We start from the raw sequence: 21,313 nt of genomic DNA on the forward strand, positions 1-21,313 counted from the left end.
CAGTCAATTACTTCGACACAATGATCACGTATAGGATAGAGAGTGTGGTTTTAATAGAATTACTGTTGTGGATCCAATTATGATAACAGAGTTTTCTTCAACAGCGTTTGGCGTTCATTTGATTTGATGAACCAAGTTTGAAACAATTATTGCTATGGCACCTTCAATACTTCAGATCAACACCGTTTTCCGCAACCACTCTACGAGCATATCAGGCGATAGTCTTGGCAATCTTCAGGATAGAATATCACCCTCAACTTGATTTTAGTTTGAGCGTAATAACTATTCAAAAGATGGGCATGAATGAAAATCGGTTTTATACTTCTAAACGAAAAACGGATAGAAGAAATGTTGTTCGTTGAGCTGACAAGGGTCAAAGGAGGTGAAATAAGGTGATGTGGTTAAAGAATGTTTATGATTCTATATGTTGTATTATACAGTGTGTTACAACGAATACTCAACAGAGCGGTTTTTCAATATAAAAAGTAAGATTTTGAAAAAAAGCTCGGACACGTCGATTTCTAATTGAAGAGGCACACCTTTCAGACTAATCAGATTTTTTGTAGTACGCACCCCCTCGGAGGGGTGTGTCTGACGATCCTTATTCAGATAGGGAAAGTATATACAAGAAAAAGTTAGGGCCCCAAAACCGATCCTTGTGGCACTCCATGAACCAAATTAATATATTTTGAAGATACATCGACTGCGCCCATTTAGATAGGAGTCGAACCAATCTAAAGTAACTCCCTCACAGCCGTAGCAATGTAGGTAGTTTCCGCAAAAGTATTTTGTGGTCTACACAGTCGAAAGAGTTTTTCAAGTCAGAAAATATTGCTGCAGCTACATCTCCGGAATTTATGTGTGAATATACCTCATACAGGAAGGAAAAAATTGCATCTTGGGTGTTCTGTTTAGCCTGGAATTCGAATTGATTTTCTTTAATGATTTTATGAGCAATAAGGAACTTATTGAACCTTTTCTTCACTAGTTTTTCAATAATTTTTGCTAGGGTCGGGATAAGTGATATTGGACGATTTTTAGAGGGATCATCTAAGCTACCGCTTTTGTGCAAGGAAATTATCACAAGAATGAAGAAAATTTACCGTTGCGAAACGAAAGATTAATTGAATTGAAGGGGTTATATTTTTAGGAGTGATTAATTTTTTGGGAAAGAAAGTTTTCGGCTTTCTACTACTCCATCTGATACAAAAAAAGAGGGATGAGAGAATCTTCCAAAGAAAGGAAGGAAGTAATCAATTTGAAACTCTATACATGAATGTGTAGATCATGCAAAGAAGTAACTTTCAGACACAAACTGAAAGAAAGTCCTCCTGTATAATTCAGTGTTCATATAGAAGTATTTGTTTCGAAAGAATTATTTTCTTTCGTGTAATTCAATGTTTATATGAAAGTAGCTGTTTCAGGAGGACTTTCTTTCAGTTTGTGTCTGAAAGTTACTTCTTTGCATGATCTACACATTCATGTATAGAGTTTCAAATTGATTACTTCCTTCCTTTATTTGGAAGATTCTCTCATCCCTCTTTTTTGTATCAGATGGAATAGTAGAAAGCCAAAAACTTTCTTTCCCAGAAAGATTAATTATTACAACAAGAGTTTCAAGCGCTAAGATTCTGAAATATATTCATGGTAGTGTCATCGTATCCAGATGATTTTTTATTACTAATATTCCTAAACACTTCGATGATTTCATCAAAACCAGTATCGTATAATATAAAAGTATCTTCTGTATGACAGTTATGAACATTGATAAGAGGGTCGTAAGGGACAATTATTGATTTCGTCTGCACTGATTGAAATTTTAACAATGTTCCTTTTTTTAGGATTCTCTCTCAGGTCATTTACTATGGACCACGGCTCCTTCATTTTATTATTTGCAGAGTTAATTCTATTTTGAAAATAGCTAGATTTAACAAGCTTGAGAATAGTTCGGTAAATTCTGCGGTAGTTATTAAAGTAGGCATGAAAATTCAGCTGAACTTTCTTATATAACTAAGGGACCGTATGTTTCTTGAGGACGTCTTAATTCCAGGTGTTATCCAGGGTTTTTTACGCTTTTTTAAATTTTCTGTATAGGAAATAGGAAATGCACCACCATGTGCCAAGTCACTTGAACATCTCCCGTGAAAGTATCTATGAAAGAGAGACGAATCTCCAACCTTTCTTTGATGTTCCAGACTATCAAGGTATCCAGACTATCAAGGTTCTGGATGGAATCCAGCAGCTTCAGGGTATGCTTAGGGGCGGAGCTCCATACACGAGAACAATGCTCCAAAGGACGTCTGATCTGAGCTTTATAAAGCATCATAAGTTGCTGCGGTGTACAGTTTTCTAGTTGGGAACAGTGTTCCGAGTTTTCGAGAAGCAGCCTTTGCAATTTAAGCGACATGGTTGTGCTAAGACATATTGGTATTCATTTCAACTCCAACAAACTTATCGAAGCAGAAAGCGGAATTGAAACTTTCTCTCAGAAACTTTCTCTCAGAATCGGCAGGTGCAACCACTCCGAAATTTTCCTGATACTGTTCTATAGATTGATGTAATTATTGTGTGATCAGAGACGTGTTGTGGCTTTTAAACTCAAGTACCTTTGAGTTTCGAATTGAGACTGTATATTTCTACTGATAAAAAAAGAACAAATGTATATTTCCCACAATTGAGATGTTCTCAGAACCAGTTTCCCCCAAGCCAATCAAGCTGCATAACAAAATACTCACGTTTGTTAGAGACGATGTCCTGTTGTTGCTGCGGCGTCAGTGACAGTCTTTTGTCGTCCAAAGGCAGATGCGGCGGAGGCGGTAACTGAAACAAGACAATACCGATCGATACACCACAAACACTCGATCATCGACACGTCTCGTGCAAATGACAATTCTCTGGGGTTGATTTGCATTTGTGTTCGGACAACATTTGGGTATATATTAGATGGGGCGATATGCGAGAGACAGCCGCAGGTGGGGGACAACGTTTGAAAAACGAACAAGTGACCAGACGGGACAAAAAGAGTGGCTACTTGTTTGTCGATGGAAAATAGTAAACAAATTTTTGTGTTGGAGTTTTTCAATTGTCGTTATATCAGACGACGTCAATGAGTGGGACAATGACGAAAAAATGTATGACTATTGGAAATCAGATGATATGAATGACTGGGAAATATATCGTATGTTAATAATAATAATAATAATAATTCATTCTCCATTTAACAACTGTATAAGTTTCATAGGGTTCGTCTAAAAAGGCAAACTGAGAGCAGAATGAAAATAGCTGAATACTAGGACTTAACATGTGAACAAATAAACTGAGCAAGAGAATCGACATAGATGGAAAATCAATTTCAGAAAAAGTAATCTATGGAATAGAACCATTTGGTCACCAGAATTCCTTTAAAATTCATCAAATGTATTTTGAAACTGCAAATTTGTGATTTCATAAACTACACCTTGAGATTTGTTCTCCACAAACTTTATTTGAAAATAAATATTGATGAAAGCTGGCTTCCTGTTCTTAGAGGTACACGAACAATTAATACAATCAGAAACGTTATGAATAACGATATAATAAACAGAAAAAAGCTCGTCAAAGTCGATCGAAATTGAAGGCGATGTTAACAGATTTTTCAGATTGACGCGGTGGTGTGCACTTGACATTTCCTTAAACATTTCCTGAATGCTAAGAGATTTCCCGGAAAAAATCAGACCTGTAGAGAAAAAACTCATAGCTTTCCAGCATCACGATAACTTTCCTTCCCACAAGGCTATCATTGTGAACGAATTTCCCTTCAATACTCCACAAATCGAATAGCCACTGTATTCACCTGATATGGCTCCAGCCATATCGTGGAAAAACAAGAACGAGAACAGCTTCTTGAATGATCTGCGAAGTTGGTTTGGTTTGTAAAACCAAGAACAAGGTGAAAAAACTTCATTCAGCCAAAAGCTGACATTGAGAATATAAGTGATGAGTTTCTGTTGCAGGAAGCAACAAATGCATAGAATTTTTCTTGAAAGCGACCTTTCCTTTCCAAAGACCTGACCGATATCCTCCAGGTCAATTGGGGTGAAGTTGAAGTAAAGTGCTGAACATCTCATAATCAACTCCTTTCAAGATGAAAGGTAACATCGTGTATTCGTTGACACATTCCTTCTGAAAGGATACATGTATGTAATAATAGATTAGACACCTATCAGCTTCGTAGATAGCTGCGATCAGCAAACATAAATGCACCAATGTACAAATTGTATCAATATCCTTCGAAGTTCAGCCAAGCTTACTGCTCCGATGTTGGAATGCTTCTAAATTCATCGGAATTGGATGTCCTTTACCCTGTCATAAGTAGAGAAACTGGCTGTAAATCGTATAGCAAAGCTGGTTCAATCTGTGCTCTGAAGGTTGCTTCTTGGTGAAGGCTTCACAGTGAAAAAGGAAGCTACTAGTGATGAATCTACCATGCTCAACAGATGAGGTTAGTTTGATATGAAGGTAGGAACACATAAATACCCGAAAATATATAAAGGAGCCATGGAGTAGCACCAACTGAATTCGAGAATTTTGTAGGACTTACAAAAAAAAACAAACACCTGTTATAAATGCAGGTTTGATTGCTGTTGATGTACTGATTGATCATATACTAGATATCTGTCAGTTGAAGTAATGACACCACGGAGAATATGCATAACTATGACAATAAAACTCAGTGAGAAAGGCATTTTTTGTTTTCTATCTCTCTATATTTATATAAAAATTTGGAAAACGTTCGAGGAAGAAGAAGTATTTTTTTCATAGATATAGGGAAGTGGAATGCCAACAAATTTTTTCCAGAGATTGACCTCTTCTAAAAATATTTATAATAAAATTTAAAACATTCTATTTCAAACATACTCACCGTATTGCTGATAGCTGTCATCCAGTCACTGAAAATAAAAAACAGTCTCATTATTGGAAATTCGATACTGCTAATTCGATTCGTCGGGGAGAAACTGTGAAAAATAAATGAACGGGCGAAAACAAAGAGCTTACTTGATTTCCGCTGGTGATTGGGCCATAAGCCAATGCACATCTCGAAGAGCTCTGCTTCCAATGGCAAGCAATTGACCTGTAATCAGAAATATTTAATTACCAATTAGCAAAAACCAGGAGAGTTAAATGACCTGAATTGTTGAAATGAGTTGTAGTGAGATATTATATTTTCCAAACAATAATTTGATGATTAGTATGAATGTATCGTTATTAGAATAGTACTCATGAAGATCTTCTACACTACTTCATTCTCAGTCATATTCTCATGGAAACATTAAATGAAATTCCATTTGGAATAATAATAAATATGAGTGTTCTCCGATCAGCTATTACTGACATTCAAATTGTTATACTGAAAAAGTTTGTTCCCAAACATTTGTCCTTTCCTATGTCTTGTAAAATATAAAGAAAAGTATTGATACTTTGAGGTTTCTGATATCTCAGGTATATTTGAAGATCGTTGTGCCTGTTCAAATGTAGTACAAATGATCAGTACCCTTTTTCAGCTTCCATCCTGTAGTAAGTGAAGTTCGATTTTGCAGAATTGAAACTCATACAGCAGTGAATTCAACCAACCATTTATAGGAGGTATTTGGATACGAACTCAGGCATCTGAATTTTTTTGAAGGCATCCCCTTCAAGTTCATAATCCACTATTTGAATGTCCTACAAATAGCTTTGTTATGGAAAGGGATCAATTCTAATGTACCAACACGTGAATGGAACAATAATTTATTTTGTATACTTCGACTATTGGATGTTGAAAATAAAATTTATTCACTTTGATGCTCTGATAATAATTAGAGTTTCTGTATGTTCCATAGTTGATTGCCATGACGTCATTTATTCTTCTACTTCGTTTTATATTTCACTGCCAGTGTCTGATTGGAGATTCAACAGCACCAACTGATATCTTCAACTCAATGCCACAAAAACCTAGGCATCAGTTTTCCCCAAAAAGATGAATGTTTTCCAACCTACTATATTAATGTAGCTACTCATCGTTTTGAGGTTCAACTCAGTACACCTTGTCCTTTAAAAAAGAGTATACACACAAAATGAATTTACACGTAAAAGAAAATCTTTTTAGCGTGATTTCATACCATGACACAGCAAATTCCACCATTTTTCATTTCACTCACCTATGCGACATGCTCGTGGAAATCTTGGCCTTCTCGGTACTTGCCTCGTCCATTCTCCTACTGCTAGCAGCTCGGGAGCTTCGCTTATTCTGATGTAGCCCTTCGGTCTGCTGAGGCCCTTGTCTGAATACCACGCCAATGTGGAATCCTCGTAGAGTACCACCCACTCCTCACTCCACTTGGGGCAGAAAAAACCACCTGAAAGAACAGAGTAAAGATCAATATGAATATATCGAAATTTCATCATTTTGATGCTTTCCTCAGAATTGATCGAAACTAATATTTTCCACTATAGGTGGAAACTAAATATGTTCATTAGAAGATTTTGGAAGCATCGATTTTGAAAGTTCTATAGGAAAAAGCAGGTGAAGAGAAGAAGATTTTCACTACAACCGTTAAGGTAGGATAATACTACCTCCGGGCTAGTTCATTCCATTTTTTATAGATTAGATTGAAAACCTTCGAGCCAATATGGAGACAAGTTCATTTTCATCAACTTGTAATCAAATTTCTGTAATGTTTGTTTCGTAGAAGGAAGGGGAGGAAGGGATGAGGATGAGACAAAAAACTAGAGAAGCCTCCAAGTGTGCAAGGAAATCAGGTTCATGGGACCAATACAGAAGGTCCCTAACTGAGTATAACAAAGTCCTGAGAAAATCCAAGAGAGATACGTGGAGAAGGCAATGTGAGGAGGTCCAAGCATGTGCCAGGCTCTACAAAATACTTTCGAAGGAACCTCAGGTCTCAATAAATAATCTGAAAACAAATACGGGGGAGTATACAAAAACCGGAGAAGACACTATCAGAGAGCTTTTCCGGGTACACTTTCCCGGGTAAGAAATTACGAATCTAACACCGGAGTCCTGGGCGAATTCAGAACTGGAGACCCCGAAAAGAGCATCCAGGGAGGACTGGCAAGTGACAAAAAATTATGTATAATTTCAAGGGGAAGCCTTGAACTGGGACACATACCAAACATTTGGAGACTGATCAGGCCACCTTCATTCCGAAAAAACCTGGAAAAATCGGACAGGAGTCAGCGAAGGCTTTGAGACCAATTATCCTTATGTCATTTGCGTTGAAAACGCTGGAAAAACTACTTGACAGGCATATCAGGGACGTATCACTGGCTATCAGACCACTACATCGAGACCAATATGCATACAGGTCAGGTATGTCAACAGAAACGGCTCTATGTCGGGTAACAGAAAAAGTAGAATATACTTTCAAAAACAAGGAAGTACTTTTAGCTGCTTTCTTGGACATTGAGGACGCATTTGATAATACGTCGTTAGAATCAATCATCCAGGCGTCGAGGAGAAGAGAGATCGACAAGACAAGCTGTAGTTGGATAGACTGCATGCTTAGGGGAAGATTGGTATATACAACCATTATAAGGGAAACAGTCGTGGAACGGGTAGCAAGTGGTTGTCCTCAGGGGGGTTCTATTCCCTCTGTTATGGAACCTTGTAATAGACGAGCTACTATGTGTCTTGTACCATAATGGGTATAAAGCACTGGGCTATGCCGACGACTTAGTCATCTTAGTCCAGGGTAAATACAATAATTTAGTGAAGAGATGCATGAAGCAGGCCCTGAACATATGACAAGATGGACCGAAGAAGAAGGGCTTAACATAAACCCATCCAAATCGTCCAAGAGGACTGAAATGGAGGGTCTCGGACCTTTTAAACTTCGAGATGAAGAAATACAAGGGTCGGGGGAGGTTAAATATCTGGGAGTGATCCTAGATTTCAAACTGACCTGGAACCAACACTTGGACAGGATAAAGAGGAAAGCGGATGTGGCACTGATGCTCGCCAGACGCACCTATGGAAAAACATGGGGGCTAAAACCAGACATGGTTATATTGGCTATACACGATGGTGGTTGAACCCATGATAACATACGCATCTCTGGTCTAGTGGCCAAAGATGAAGCAGGTGACCGCCATCAACAAACTAGGCAAGGTGCAAAGACTTGCATGTTTGGGAATGACGGGATTGATGAGAACTACCCCAGCTTCATTGGAGACACTCCTCAATCTACCTCCTTTACACTTTGTGATAATGGGGGAGGTCAGGATGGGCCAATTCAGACTGGAAAACTCAACGAAATACGAAAGATCGGACCGAACAGATATTTCGGAACGAGTGGAGGAGCACATATTGAATATGTGCACGGACTATATGACACCGAAGTACACCTTTAACACAAACTTCACGGCCAAAATCATAAGCCGTGAAGAGTGGAAGACCATTAGTCATCCCGAAAACATGTTTAGAAAAAACACCTGGTATACAGATGGATCGAAGACCAAACATGGAACAGAAGCTGGAATATACCGAGCGGATAGAAATCTAAACTACAGCTATCCGCTAGGACTATACACATCCGTCTTTCAGGCGGAAGTGTATGCTATCTTGCAGTGTGCAAGGCTTATTAAATTGAGACCTCAAAGAAATGAGCGGATCAATGTTTTCACAGACAGCAAGAGCGCAATAGGGGCTCTGACAAACCCGAAGGTGACATCAAAACTGGTCTGGGAATGCCATGAAGAACTGAATGAACTTGTGAACAGGAACAAATTAACTTTGTACTGGGTGCCAGGGCATTCAGGAATCACACGTCATGATAAAGGTGATGAATGCGCTAGACCCGCAACTACATTTATAGGTCCTGAATCAACTCTGGGGGTACCAACATAATTGGTACGAAACCAGATTAGGACCTGGACCAATAAGAAGTACACAGAGTACTGGACAAAAGTACCTGGCAACAAATAAAGTAGAACCTTCATTAGGGAACCGTCCGAGAAAAAAACCGAAGAACTACTTCAATATAGTAGGGTTTGGCTCAAAATAATTACAGGATCACTAATCAGAGGACATCTGAATAAAATGAGGCTGTACAACGGAGACCTCAGCAGCAGATTATGCAATGAAGGGATAGAAACAGCTCTACACATCTAACGCGAATGTGAGGCACTGAATCACAGGAGGCAGGCAATATATGGACGTAACAAAATTACGCTCAGAAGAATATAACGAATATCCAACACGGAACCTGTACAAATCATTACAGGGAACGAGACTGATGGAATGGATGTCATGAGAAGATGAGAGAATAAACGCAATAAGCCCAAGAGGCTGCAGAGTTTTCTGGAGACTTGGACTAAATGGACAAGTCAGACAGCTCCCAAAGTACAAAAAAAAATGTTATTTTCGTGGAAGGAATCGTAATTCTTCTTAATCCCACTTCATGGTTCTCATTTTACGAAGCCAGCTCTAGTATACAGATTCACTTCATATTTGAATTCGTGATGAACGACGATGGGGATGAATTGTTTGCAAATACTTGTAAGTACTCTTCATACATTTTGTGACATGTTTGGTAAACCTCAAATAAGTATACATCCGTTTCGACACCTAAATTTTTAGGTTCTTTGGACATATTACTACTCATAGTATTTATACATCTAGACCTGAGGTAACCGTTGCCTGTTCAAGGCTAATAGGGATTGTCTACTATCAGTGCAGAAATTTCTTTTCTGATTATTTATTTTGTGGCGATTGAGATACCAGCCAGTTTTGTTTGGACTACGCTGGTATTTCTTCCCATTCCCCACTAAATCCTTAGGCTTAGTAATATGGAGTGAACTCCACAATCTGAGCCGTCTGTATACATGCGTATTGCATTTGTAGCATCTGACTCAGTGTTCTGTTTTATTTGTATTGTGTAGGGTTCATTAAACACAAACCTGGGTTCCATTACATCACTAGCTACATGCAGCAGAGGTTATGTAGTAAGCATTTCTAGGCTTAACCTCAACTGAATCATTCCTATTTCGAGGTTTACACCAGGCGTGCGCAATCGTAACATACCCATTAATGTACAGATCCAGAGGGGTCAGACCCGTTATTGATTCCATTGCCGCGGTTGGTGTTGTTCTCATGGCTCCTGTGATTTTTGAACAAGCTAATAGCTGTATTTGATATGATTTTTGGATGACCGTTGCTTGTAGAACTTTCGGTTCTCATGCAATGGCTACGTACGTTAACATAGGTGTATATCCAGGTGAGCACACGAGGTGAAAGATCCCATGTGCGTCCCACTGTCCTCCAACATTACTTATGAGACATATATGCTCTTTTTGCTCTACTCTGTAGGTGAAAGTTCCATGTCAGCTTCCTGTTGAGGGTAATACCAAGGTATTTCACTTCTTCAGAGAAGTTTGGTTCGCTTTTGAAAATTTCGGGAGGTTCTGAGTCCAATAAAATCTTTTCCTGGTGAAAAGGACCATCTCAGTCTTCTTAAGATTAATCGACAGTGAGTGTTCCTCACACCATGTTTCTATTAATTTGTGTGTTCACAAATTTGCAGTCTGTGAAATAACTATGTCATCTGCATATGCCATTATGTATAATTGTGTGGGTATCCAGAACTATGTTCCAAAGGAGGGGTGATAAGACCCCTCTTTGTGTATATTTTCTCAAAAATATTGTACGTATCCATATGATATCTAATTCAAAAATTTATATATCGTAAAACCCATCATTTTGTGAACATATCTTCATAATATCAGTAAGATATGATGAGTAAGGATAGCATAAAAGTGATTCATCAATAGTAATTCCATCTGAACCTACGTATCTTGTTTATATTATCAAAAATCAACAATATGTTCTGTCCATTAGTTATTGGACCTTCTGGTCATAGCACCGTGTACTTTTAATGAAGGTTTCTGGTTCAGCAGTCCAAATCTCATTCTCAATAGCCGTAGGGGGCTGCTGAGGAACTGAAGAACAACTAACACTGAACTAGAAAAAAAATGTGTTCTGTCACAGACTCAAAATGAAATTCCACACAAGGTAAACTATATTCCAGTTGGAACTCAATATTGAAAGTTCCTAATTTCAACAGATTCATCGAGTGTTTCTGGAAAGCTATTTTTCTAATAAAATCTTATTCCATAGCAATTTTTTCATGAAACTTCTCATCATATTATGGATCAGGTTTCTCACTGATAACAGTTCAACTGAGTAAAATGCTTTTTTCAAATCATGAAGCTTTTTAAAAACTTTTTAGACTGTCGATACCCAATTCTCTTTGCCTGAATTGGTCATCAATTTCACGTTTCCATTTACGAATGAAGTTCTTCTCAGACAAAGCAAATGTGTAGCCCTCCAACTGATCTATTATTAATTGGTTGATATCAATCGATCTACTCGGCTTCATGTGGAGTAGATTCAGTCAGCTGTGAAACTGTGTGTAAACACTAATGATAATTATAGAATTGCATTTGCATATAGCAAGTTGAGCAATTAGAAATTCACACTTCGGTTCAGTTATGCTATCATTTAGACAAGCACGGACTACCTTTGAGCAGAAACTGGCTCCGAGATAATGATCATTGAACAGACTACTGTTTTAAATGTTTTCCTTGCTTGAATTTCAGATACACATACTTCAAGGTTGGCGAAAGTGGGAGATAAGACTCAGTAAAACCTGGATAATGTAATCATTTTCTTGGATAATCCAATAATCCTGCTATGATACTAAGTTGATGCTAGTTTCAGTAGTTCCGAGAATTCGAAATTCAGCTCTACGCTGACCTGGACCATCTTTTCGTCTGTTTGTGAACAGAAGAAAAGATTGTCCAAATTTGCTACTGAAAATTTAATAGAATGAACATTTGTTTCCAGTTGCCTGAAATTTTTTCATTGTAAAACCTTCAGATAATTAATATTTCTATAGAATTTTTATCATCGCAATGAAAAAATGTCGAACATAACAAAAGAAACACTAGTTAACGTTTATGACTTGAGGAGAGATGCAGAATAGTTATTTATTTAACCATGCAGAGAAGTGAAATATTTACTGCGGCGGCTCGCCAAAGGTAGTAAAACTGTTCCTTTGCCGTATGAGATATAAATTTTCCTTCGATAGTATGTACAGTGTGTCGGAAAAATCATGCCAATTGGGGAAAAAATATATTTTCCAGCTATTTTTCCTTTCTCAAAAAATGTTTGAGTCCCTCATCAATATGAAATAAAACAGAGCTTCATATAATCATAGGATCGTCATATAAATGACGTTTGTTATGAGATATCATATATACATCATTCTTAAGATTGAAATATTTGGTCAACCATTGAACATCATGAATATGTCTCATATCAGATCATTTTTTTGAGATCTATGCATCTGTTGATGCATTAAAACGTTGAAAAAATGTTTTCCCATATTGTGACAGTACACAGAAAATTGAAAATCAGTTGAAATGAAAGTTATCAGTGATCCCAAATTATGTTAGAGTATAAAGTGAAGACATCATTCCAAATTTGCAAAAAAGACCAATTCTGTAGAATAGAGAGGGTGAGTGTAGGTCCACAGCACTCAGGCTATAACTCCTCCCGAGGAGTTGTCCTCCTAGGTCATCGTCCATCCTTTCCTTTCCGGGAAGGTCGACAGACATCTCCTTTATATCTCCTTGATTCCATCCCATCTCTTTAGGGATTGAGCATGGATGTGACGTTTGGCTAGTTCCACAAGTGTCGAAGTCATAAGGCTGTCACTGGGTCCTAAAATTCTTAGTCCAGCTGCTTTCTTGGCTAAAGAGTCGGCAATGCGATTACTTTAACTTCTGTCGTGCAAATGTCTATTTTGTTTTTGACACTGTTCACTGAAACGGAAAGATATGATGAGGTCCCCACGGAGACGACGTTGGTCAAAAGCTATCAGTTGTGCCATCCTCAGTCTTTCGGGATAGGTTGGACGCACTTCACCAAAAGTCATACGTTTGGCTTGACGCTGTACATTTTCCAACAAGTCCCTATGGCGCACCAGAACAGGACACCACACTGGACCTGCATACTCCATGATTGGACGAACGTAGGTTTTGTAGAGTTTCTTGGAACTTGAATATGATAGATGGAGAAACGTTTTGCGGATGAAGTAAATCAGTGTGTTTGCGCGTTTGCATGTGGATATTATATGTTCGGACCAAGTTAAGAAAGTATTAATAGTCACTCCCAAGTCTACTTGTGAGGACACTGTACGTAACGATTGACCGCTTATTGTGTACGTATGGAGTGGATTGTTCTTTCCTTGATGGGGTACGATGCATTTGTTGACGTTAAGAGGTAGAAGCCAATCCTTTCACCACTGACTAATCGAGTTGAGGTCTTCTTGAAGGGAATGATGTTCGACTAAGGCATTTCCATACAGTTCAGAATCATCGGCATAAAACGACTCGCTAGACTTTATGTAAAGAGCAAGATCACTTGCATAAACAACGAAGAGGAGCGGGCTAATAACAGATCCCTGGGGAACTCCACTTGTGACTTGCCTATGCGAAGAAGAAGGTGACCCACTTTGACCGTGAAAGTTCTATATGTCATGTAATTTTCAATCCATAGGTTTAGTTGGCCTCAAATACTGTGTGTGTCGAATTTGTGCATTAGCCTCCTCACTGGGACCTTGTCGAAAGCCTTGGTAAAGTCAAGATAAACGATATCTGTCGGTATTTCCCTATCGTAAGCTGTCGTCCAATCGTTCATGCACTGTAGTAGATTGCTGGTGGTTGATCTACCTTTGACGAAATCATATTGTTCTAGTGGTATCATTGCGTTTTTTGTTAAAAATTCTGACATATCTTCTACGATGATGGTTTCCATTACTTTGGAAGGTACGGATAAAAGACTGATGGGCCTGTAGTTTGAAAAAAAAATAGTGGTGACAGATGCCTTCTTCCAAGTCAATGGGATGCGAGATTTTGCGAAAGAGACTGACACGATTGTTGACAACGGAGAGCAGAGAGTTTCAACAAACTCTTTGAGAAAAAAGGAGCTCATTCCATCCAAACCAGGAGATAATATCATTATCAATAAAGTCCATATTGGAAACCGATATTTGGAAAATCCAGAATTAGATGTTGTATAACAATTTCTGCGATGTATATTTTTACGATGTTGATATGATGATATTCGCAACGTCAAAAAAATTTATGAACATCATTATGATGCTGCCTATAATTTTCAGAACAAAAAACTGAGATGTTTATTGTTCGTACATCAAGAAATGGGTCGATTACATTGGGTTTACACAAAAATAAAAGTCCTGAAAATACCTACTTCACTTAAAACCCTACGAATACCTCCATATACGAAAAGCGAGTCGACTTTCATCCAGCTTTTATTTTCTTATGTTCCCAAGCGAATATTCTGAAGTCGGAGTCACAAATACAGTTTCTCAACATACTGCGAGAACCCGTTGGAGAGAGTTAAACAAACTTTACATGGATGAATAAAGGGTGGAAACGGTGTTAGGGTGTTAAGCTTCTGATCCCTGAATTTTCAAGCTGGAGCGCGATAGGCGTGTTTTAGGTCATGGAAGGTTGAAAGAGAGCGTTGACCGAATAAAAGTGTCCAAGTTATCGTCTCAAATCACGAGCTGGATGTTTTTTAAAGCCGCTATATGAAAATGAGCTTTTTTTGAATATACTATACCACACAATTTCTTTTTGTAACTATCGCAAAATAACTATCGCGCGAGAAAATTAATTCAAGTTGTCTGACGAACAGATGCGACAAGAATAATAAATAGAAGCTTCAATTGCGTTGGTTTTATTTCATATTGTGGATCATTTTAAAAATTGAGGCCGCGTTTTAGTGTTGTCTTTGAGTTGATAAGTACTCATCCAATTCGAAATTTAAATGGATAGTTGTCAACATAGTTTTGCTTGAATGGATTTTGTGAATCGTCAATATGAGTCGTTACTAGCTATAGTACCGGGCTTCGTTCAGGAATCGACATGAGATTTTGTGTTGGTTGGAATGAAAGTATGAACTCTCAATCATCATAGTCTGACCACTCAATGTTCCAGAACATTCGTTACCAATAAGCTACGTTATTCCAGAATGTTCATGAATGTTACAGACTGTTCCTAAACATTTGGAATGTTCTGTGAAGTCATGGAAAGTTTTCGAATACTCTCGAAAAGCCTGGACTGATGTAGAACATTTTAGAGGGCGAAATTTCCAGCCATTATATCTTAAAAAGCACCCCGTTCTGGTAAAAACCGGAACCTTTGTCATGGACAAAAGAAAATGTGAGACTATGTATTTTTCTACCGTTCAAAGCGAAGTCGGATCGCTGATATCTTTATAAAATGAAATATGTCACATATGGATACCCTGATCAATCACCCCAACAATAATGGATTCTACACAATTGCTTTATGGAAATGACTTAGTTATCTTGCAGACCGGCAAATATGTGAACATACTTTGCGATAGGGCGCAGGATGGGCTCAAATTATTAGAAATATGGTGTAAGGAACACTCACGATCAATCCCGATCTACAGAGTAGAGCAAAAAAAATATGTGGCTCATGAGCAATGTCGGAGAACAGTTGGACGTCTTTCACCCCGTGTGGTCACCTGGATCTACACTGCAATAATAACGGCCATCCAAAAATTCAATCGAATACAGCTATTGTCTTGTTTGAACATCACAGGAGCCATGAGAACAACACCAACCGCGGCAATGGAATTAATTACTGGTATGAACCCTCTGGAACTGTACTTTGAGGAGGTTGCGTTAATGGTCATATGACGATTGCGCACGGCTGGCGATGACCAGGATAAACCTACACCTAACAGTAACATTTCTGACTGGCCACTGTCAACTAAGGAAACATCTCCATAATATCGGATAGTGGATACACCTCTATGCAGGATGTGTGAACGGGAAGATGAAACTGTCAGGCATGTCCTATGCCAGTGTCCGGAGTTATCGTCAATAAGAAAGTGTGTGTTCGGAGAGTCTTGTCCTACAACTGCCGATATGAAGGAGATATCTCCTAGTGACCTGTACACCTTCCTGGAAAGGACAGAACGATGACCTAGGAGGACAACTCCTCGGGAAAACGTACAATGGGTCACATGTGACCCATTGTACATGTAAGTGCTGGGGGCCTATACTAACCCTCCTCACTCAACAGATACAGATATTGGTGACATATCATACGACGCTTGTGACATACACACATAGTCATAATAGTTGAGGGAGTCTTATAGAAGAATTCGAGTAGCGACAATTTCGTCCGAAAGGGGAAGGAATCAACATCGATGAAGTCTGGCTACTCCTACTCAAAAAAACGTAAATCAGGCCGATAAACTCAAACAATAGAAAGTGAGCCATGCTGAGTAGCGATGAAAAATAACTGGAGGATCAAAGTTCAAAGAGGCAGTGTCTTTATCTCCTTTGATGATGTCTGCAGTAGACTGCACAAAATAAATTCGACGCATTTGTGTGTACGGTTTTCCAAAACTCCAACTTAGAGTGAAGTTACTTGAAGATTGTTCCATATTGAGGAATCACTTTCTCATCCAGTCAACAACTAGACAAGTTTGTTTCAAATCACCATAAGCTTTATTGTATCTAGTTATACATCACGGAACGACAGGCTTCAAGTTTCTTCGGGAATAATCTATCATATCAGATTACACAGTTTGTCATAATGTATTCCCTAATAAGATTCAATCCCCTGACTCCAGTTGGTGTACAGGGTATACATCACCATAACGCAACACAAGTAACTAACTCCTTTCAAACTTGTTGCCTGTCCCAATGACCCTCTATCGATTCGTGAATGATTTCATTATGGACTTCGAAACTAAATTTCCTTGAATATTACTTTGATACAAATGTTTCCAGTAACTTACATAAAACACTTAATAGTTTTCAGGTGGAACGTGTCTTTGGAGATATAACTAAATCTTCAACGGTAACTTCCGTATTTCCAAGTGCTTCCATCAACTATTTGTATTCATTATTTTGAGGACTGTTTCTCTAGGAACTATTCAGGTAGATAAAAAAAACAGATAACATTATAAGAAAAACACTTAATTCCTTCATAAAATTATGAGTTTCCGTCACAGAATGAGTTTAATCCACTCATCTGATGCATTACCTGTTTGATTCATGACTTACTAATTCCACATTCCAAAATAAATTATTGTTATATTGTACTAATCACCGATTTGAAATTGGAAAACGAATCTGACAGAACAAAATCATTCAAACCTATTCGGTTATTGTATAAATATTCTGAAGTCTTGAAATTTCTGATAATTTAAAAAAAACTGAAATTAAAACTTTCTTCTTCCAAATAAACGCACAATAATCATGACTTAACTCTTGCCTTTCTGCTAAAAGTTAATTCGCAAATGTGACATTGGTCTGGCACTCAAGAGACCACTTCTATGCTCTTTCAATGTTTGAGGAAAAAACATTCCCGTTTGACCAAAATAAAGTTTTCCACGAGAACCACAAGCCAACTCCAATACTTTCAACCTATACGACACTGATATTTCTTCTTTTTTGTTTCCAATAAATTTGCCTGATTCTTTAATTTTCCGTATGCCTTGTCTAAGTTTTTTCTTTCATAAAACAAGCGATATTATTGGCGAGTTCAACAAAGTAGGTCAATTCTTATGAAGCTCAATTTCGTTCATCGAAGTTGGTTTATAGCTTGTTCCCGTATTTTTTTTGAAAGACTGGTATCAATATTATCTAACTAATAACTTTTATTGACAACAATTCGTCTGATAGAAGTGAAAAGTACTTTTTGAAAGTGGAATATTTTGGGTATATACAGGAATTAAGTATGACAATATCTGTGAAAGATGATTTGTGGAGAATTTCAAAATCATATTTGCAGTTTTCGTAGGGAAACTTTTGATGACCTCGTATATCCAATTCTGAACATCAGTCAATTCTACCAGAAGACATACTTCAGTGGAACGATATCTACGGACTTTCGTGAGGATAGTCTCCTTTGAACCTTGCACAGCACAATATATCCGATTGGAAGATTCACTTGGGATTATAAGATCAGGCATGAAAGTAATCATCACACAAATCCATTGAATAGGCCACCATTTTCAGTACGAAAAAGGTCGTAACAAAATCCACTCTTCAATTTAATTCAATGAAAGCTTATTATCCTCGGCATAATATTCCCAATCTGAAGTTTGGGTTGGTATTAAAGGATCAGTGGATAAAAGTAATCACCACGTTTCCCATTCGAGAGTGGAATGATGGCAAATTGAGTTTCGTAACGAACTAGGCGGTGAAATATGATTGGGCATGTGCGTTTTCAAAAGGATTTTTTGGACATGTACTCGAGTGCAGAAGGAAACTTGACTCATTTATTCCAAGTTAACTCTAGGTTGAGCCAAGTCTGTTTTTTTTAATTGTTGACGTTTCAACTTTGACTATGGAGTCATTTTCAAAAAGTTTCAACTGAATTGAGGTCTCAATCTGCCTACTCCTTCGGTAGTGATACGCTGAAACCATCTATATCTCAATTAACCAACCAACCAACCACAGTGAAAGTATTAGTGAAGGATTTTCCAAAAACTTTTGGCATTATCATTTCGAGTAAAATTCATTCCAATTTATAGAAATCCCAACTGAAGATTTCAGAAGTATCAATTACTTGATGGAAAAAGTATAATTTGAAGTCGAAGATACTGAAAATAAAATTTGTGATCATAGCCATAACCTCACATCACAGTAAATATGTAAATATGTGGAAAATGTGGATATATAAGCGCATCGATCACTGGTAGGGGTGGCGCCACTTCACGATTAGGTTTATCATTATGTTTCACGGAGATCGTATAGTTTTCACATTATCTCTGACTGACAACTGAAAGCTAGACAATGATAAAACCACCCGAGTAAAATTCTTCAGAGAGAATGGTTTTATATTGAGAGCACCTTTATTGAAAGGCTTGACTGAATATTTATCTATTCAAATAAGCTCCAAACTGGGCACCTATTTCCCAGTTCAACCAACTTTATATCTCTTGTTCGTTGTATACTCCAATGTCTCAAGGTGAGAAATCATCCGGTTGACAGGTGTCATTTTATCACACTGACTACACAACTATTCACCCAGAAATGGGGTCCAAGTTGAACCTTTTGGCTGAAGACCCAGCGATGGCAGTATTATGCCAACAAGAAGGTGCCTAATGACGACGTAACTTATCACATCCGCTATAACGATAAATTACTTCTAGACGGTGATTCCTTCTTATATGAGGTGAGTATGATGGTGGAATAGATGCAACACACACTTGAGGGTAATATTCAAGGTTGAGTCGGGGATTTGATCTTCAAAGACTTTGAAGATGATCAAGGTTGAATGAAAATGTGACTTCGAATGACCTTCAACATGGATCATCAAGGTCATATTACGCAGTTCAAAGTCATTCAAGTCATTCAAAGCCGAAGTCACCTGGAGGTAACCTCGTCAAGTTCGTGTGACGTGGTCCAAGGTCGTTTCTGAGTAAAGTAGTGGGGGGAGGACTTTGAATCGGTAAAAATCAACTACTTTTCGATTTCTCCATCTTGCTCCATTTTATCTTGGACACATTGTTCGACATGTCATATACCCGTATAATTCAATTGAATCGTTGAGCCGCCTATGATTCTGCTTTCCCAGCGAACACAAAGTAGGAAAACACATTTTCTAGGAAAAATATGTCACACAACTTTTTCAGTTTTATAGCTTGGAGAAACGCATATATATCAATTCCGACGTTATATTATGCTGAGCAGTGTGCATGGAAAGAAGCGAAATGAATTCTCCCATTGTATAAGTTGACATCAATGGAATTGAATTCTGTATTTTCCTTCGGAGTTAAGAATTCATATGCTGAATATTTCATCGGATGAATACGTAAATTCGTTGTCAAACTTTTGAGGAATTCGACTAGTCTGAGAGTTGATATTCCTTCCTGAAGAGCCAGGATAATCATTTTCTGTTGTTTTTTCGAGGAGGAAAGAGATGCTGATCTCATTCCTGTGAGATCTGGGAATAGAATGTTCGTCAAATACGTTTGTAGTATTTTAATTAATGTGATTGTAGTGTATTTTTGGTGAGACGAAAATAGTAATTCACGTAACGAGTCCGGAAAATAGTATTTCTTTGGACAAGTAGACGTTTTTTTGGACTCGCCGACTGTTCTGCCCATTTTTTGCAAATATCTCGTTTCCTATGGGACTTTGCCCTTTATATTCATTATCAATATTGTAGAGGAGTAAATTCCCTACAACTTTTGTTTCGAACATTTTTATACGTTGAATCATTTTGAGGACTGAGGGCTGAGAGCGGGATATTTCCAAAAGATAGATTTTTGTGACTTTCGACCTCAGATTTCAACAGTCGCTCATACCCTACCATATGTAGATTTTTCAAACAACTTTCAGGATGTCAAAATACGAGTTTGCACGACTTCATAGCTGTGTATTGCAAACTCCGAGGTGAACTTACTAAGATGACTGGACTATAACTACGATTCCAAAGACGGTCCGAACCTTCCACTCAATCATGAATCAACTGCTTGAAGGAATGGGATTCGGAAAATTTCCGACTCAGTTTCCGATATGGGATATGCAAAATCGATACGGGAAGTGCTTGGAACGATAATAACTGAAACCGACGTAAAATATGGAAATAAAATTGAACGAGAAGAATTTTAGTATAACGACGAACGAAAGAGCTGGAGGGATTGTGAGATTACATAGATGGGAAAATGAATGGCGATTCTGAAACATATAAGCTGATTTGTATTTGGGGTTTTATATAGAGCTCATCAATGTTTTTGGGCGATGGATTGGTTTTATCGCTTCTCTCTTCGCTGAGAAAATTTCAATTCATCATCATAGAGGGGGAAACCAAAACGTGCTCAATATAAATTAACAATCAAGATGAAATTGATGTCTCCTTCAATTTTTCTTTGAAGAAAAAATGTTGAAGGTGTGATATTTCTTTAGGTTATTCTCTGCAATAATTATTCAACCCGTTCACAGATTCTACGAGCTGGTAAATTACTTTCCCAGCAACTTATAATACAAAGTATTGATTCGATTTTGATAATGCCTCTCCCCTTTTATTTTTTGAATGGGTCAACTGAAAAAATTGAAATTTGGGATAATGAACTTGCATGAATACTTTAGTTTGAAGTGAAATTGACAGATGAAACTTTCATCTGGGAAAAAAATTAAATGGAAAGGGAGTCTTGTGACGAATATTTTTGAAGCTCCTGACAAATGCTTCA

The 21,313-nt window shown here is 37.8% G+C and overlaps 1 protein-coding gene across 1 annotated transcript in view; it reads right to left on the bottom strand.

The window, feature by feature from the left end:
* LOC111515682 (uncharacterized) overlaps positions 1 to 21,313 on the bottom strand; it is a 145,272-nt gene that overhangs the window by 41,751 nt on the left and 82,208 nt on the right. The window contains exons 3-6 of the mRNA XM_023171892.2: positions 6,177 to 6,374; positions 5,035 to 5,110; positions 4,901 to 4,928; positions 2,736 to 2,820 (exon numbers count right to left, since the gene is read on the bottom strand). Of these exons, the coding sequence (XP_023027660.1) occupies positions 2,736 to 2,820; positions 4,901 to 4,928; positions 5,035 to 5,110; positions 6,177 to 6,374 (387 nt within the window). The remainder of the gene's footprint in view (positions 1 to 2,735; positions 2,821 to 4,900; positions 4,929 to 5,034; positions 5,111 to 6,176; positions 6,375 to 21,313) is intronic.

This window comes from Leptinotarsa decemlineata, unplaced genomic scaffold (assembly GCF_025532065.1).
Source record: "Leptinotarsa decemlineata unplaced genomic scaffold, Ldec_3_MD MMD2_tig00001719_RagTag_RagTag, whole genome shotgun sequence".
NCBI classification, from domain to species: Eukaryota; Metazoa; Arthropoda; class Insecta; order Coleoptera; family Chrysomelidae; genus Leptinotarsa; species Leptinotarsa decemlineata.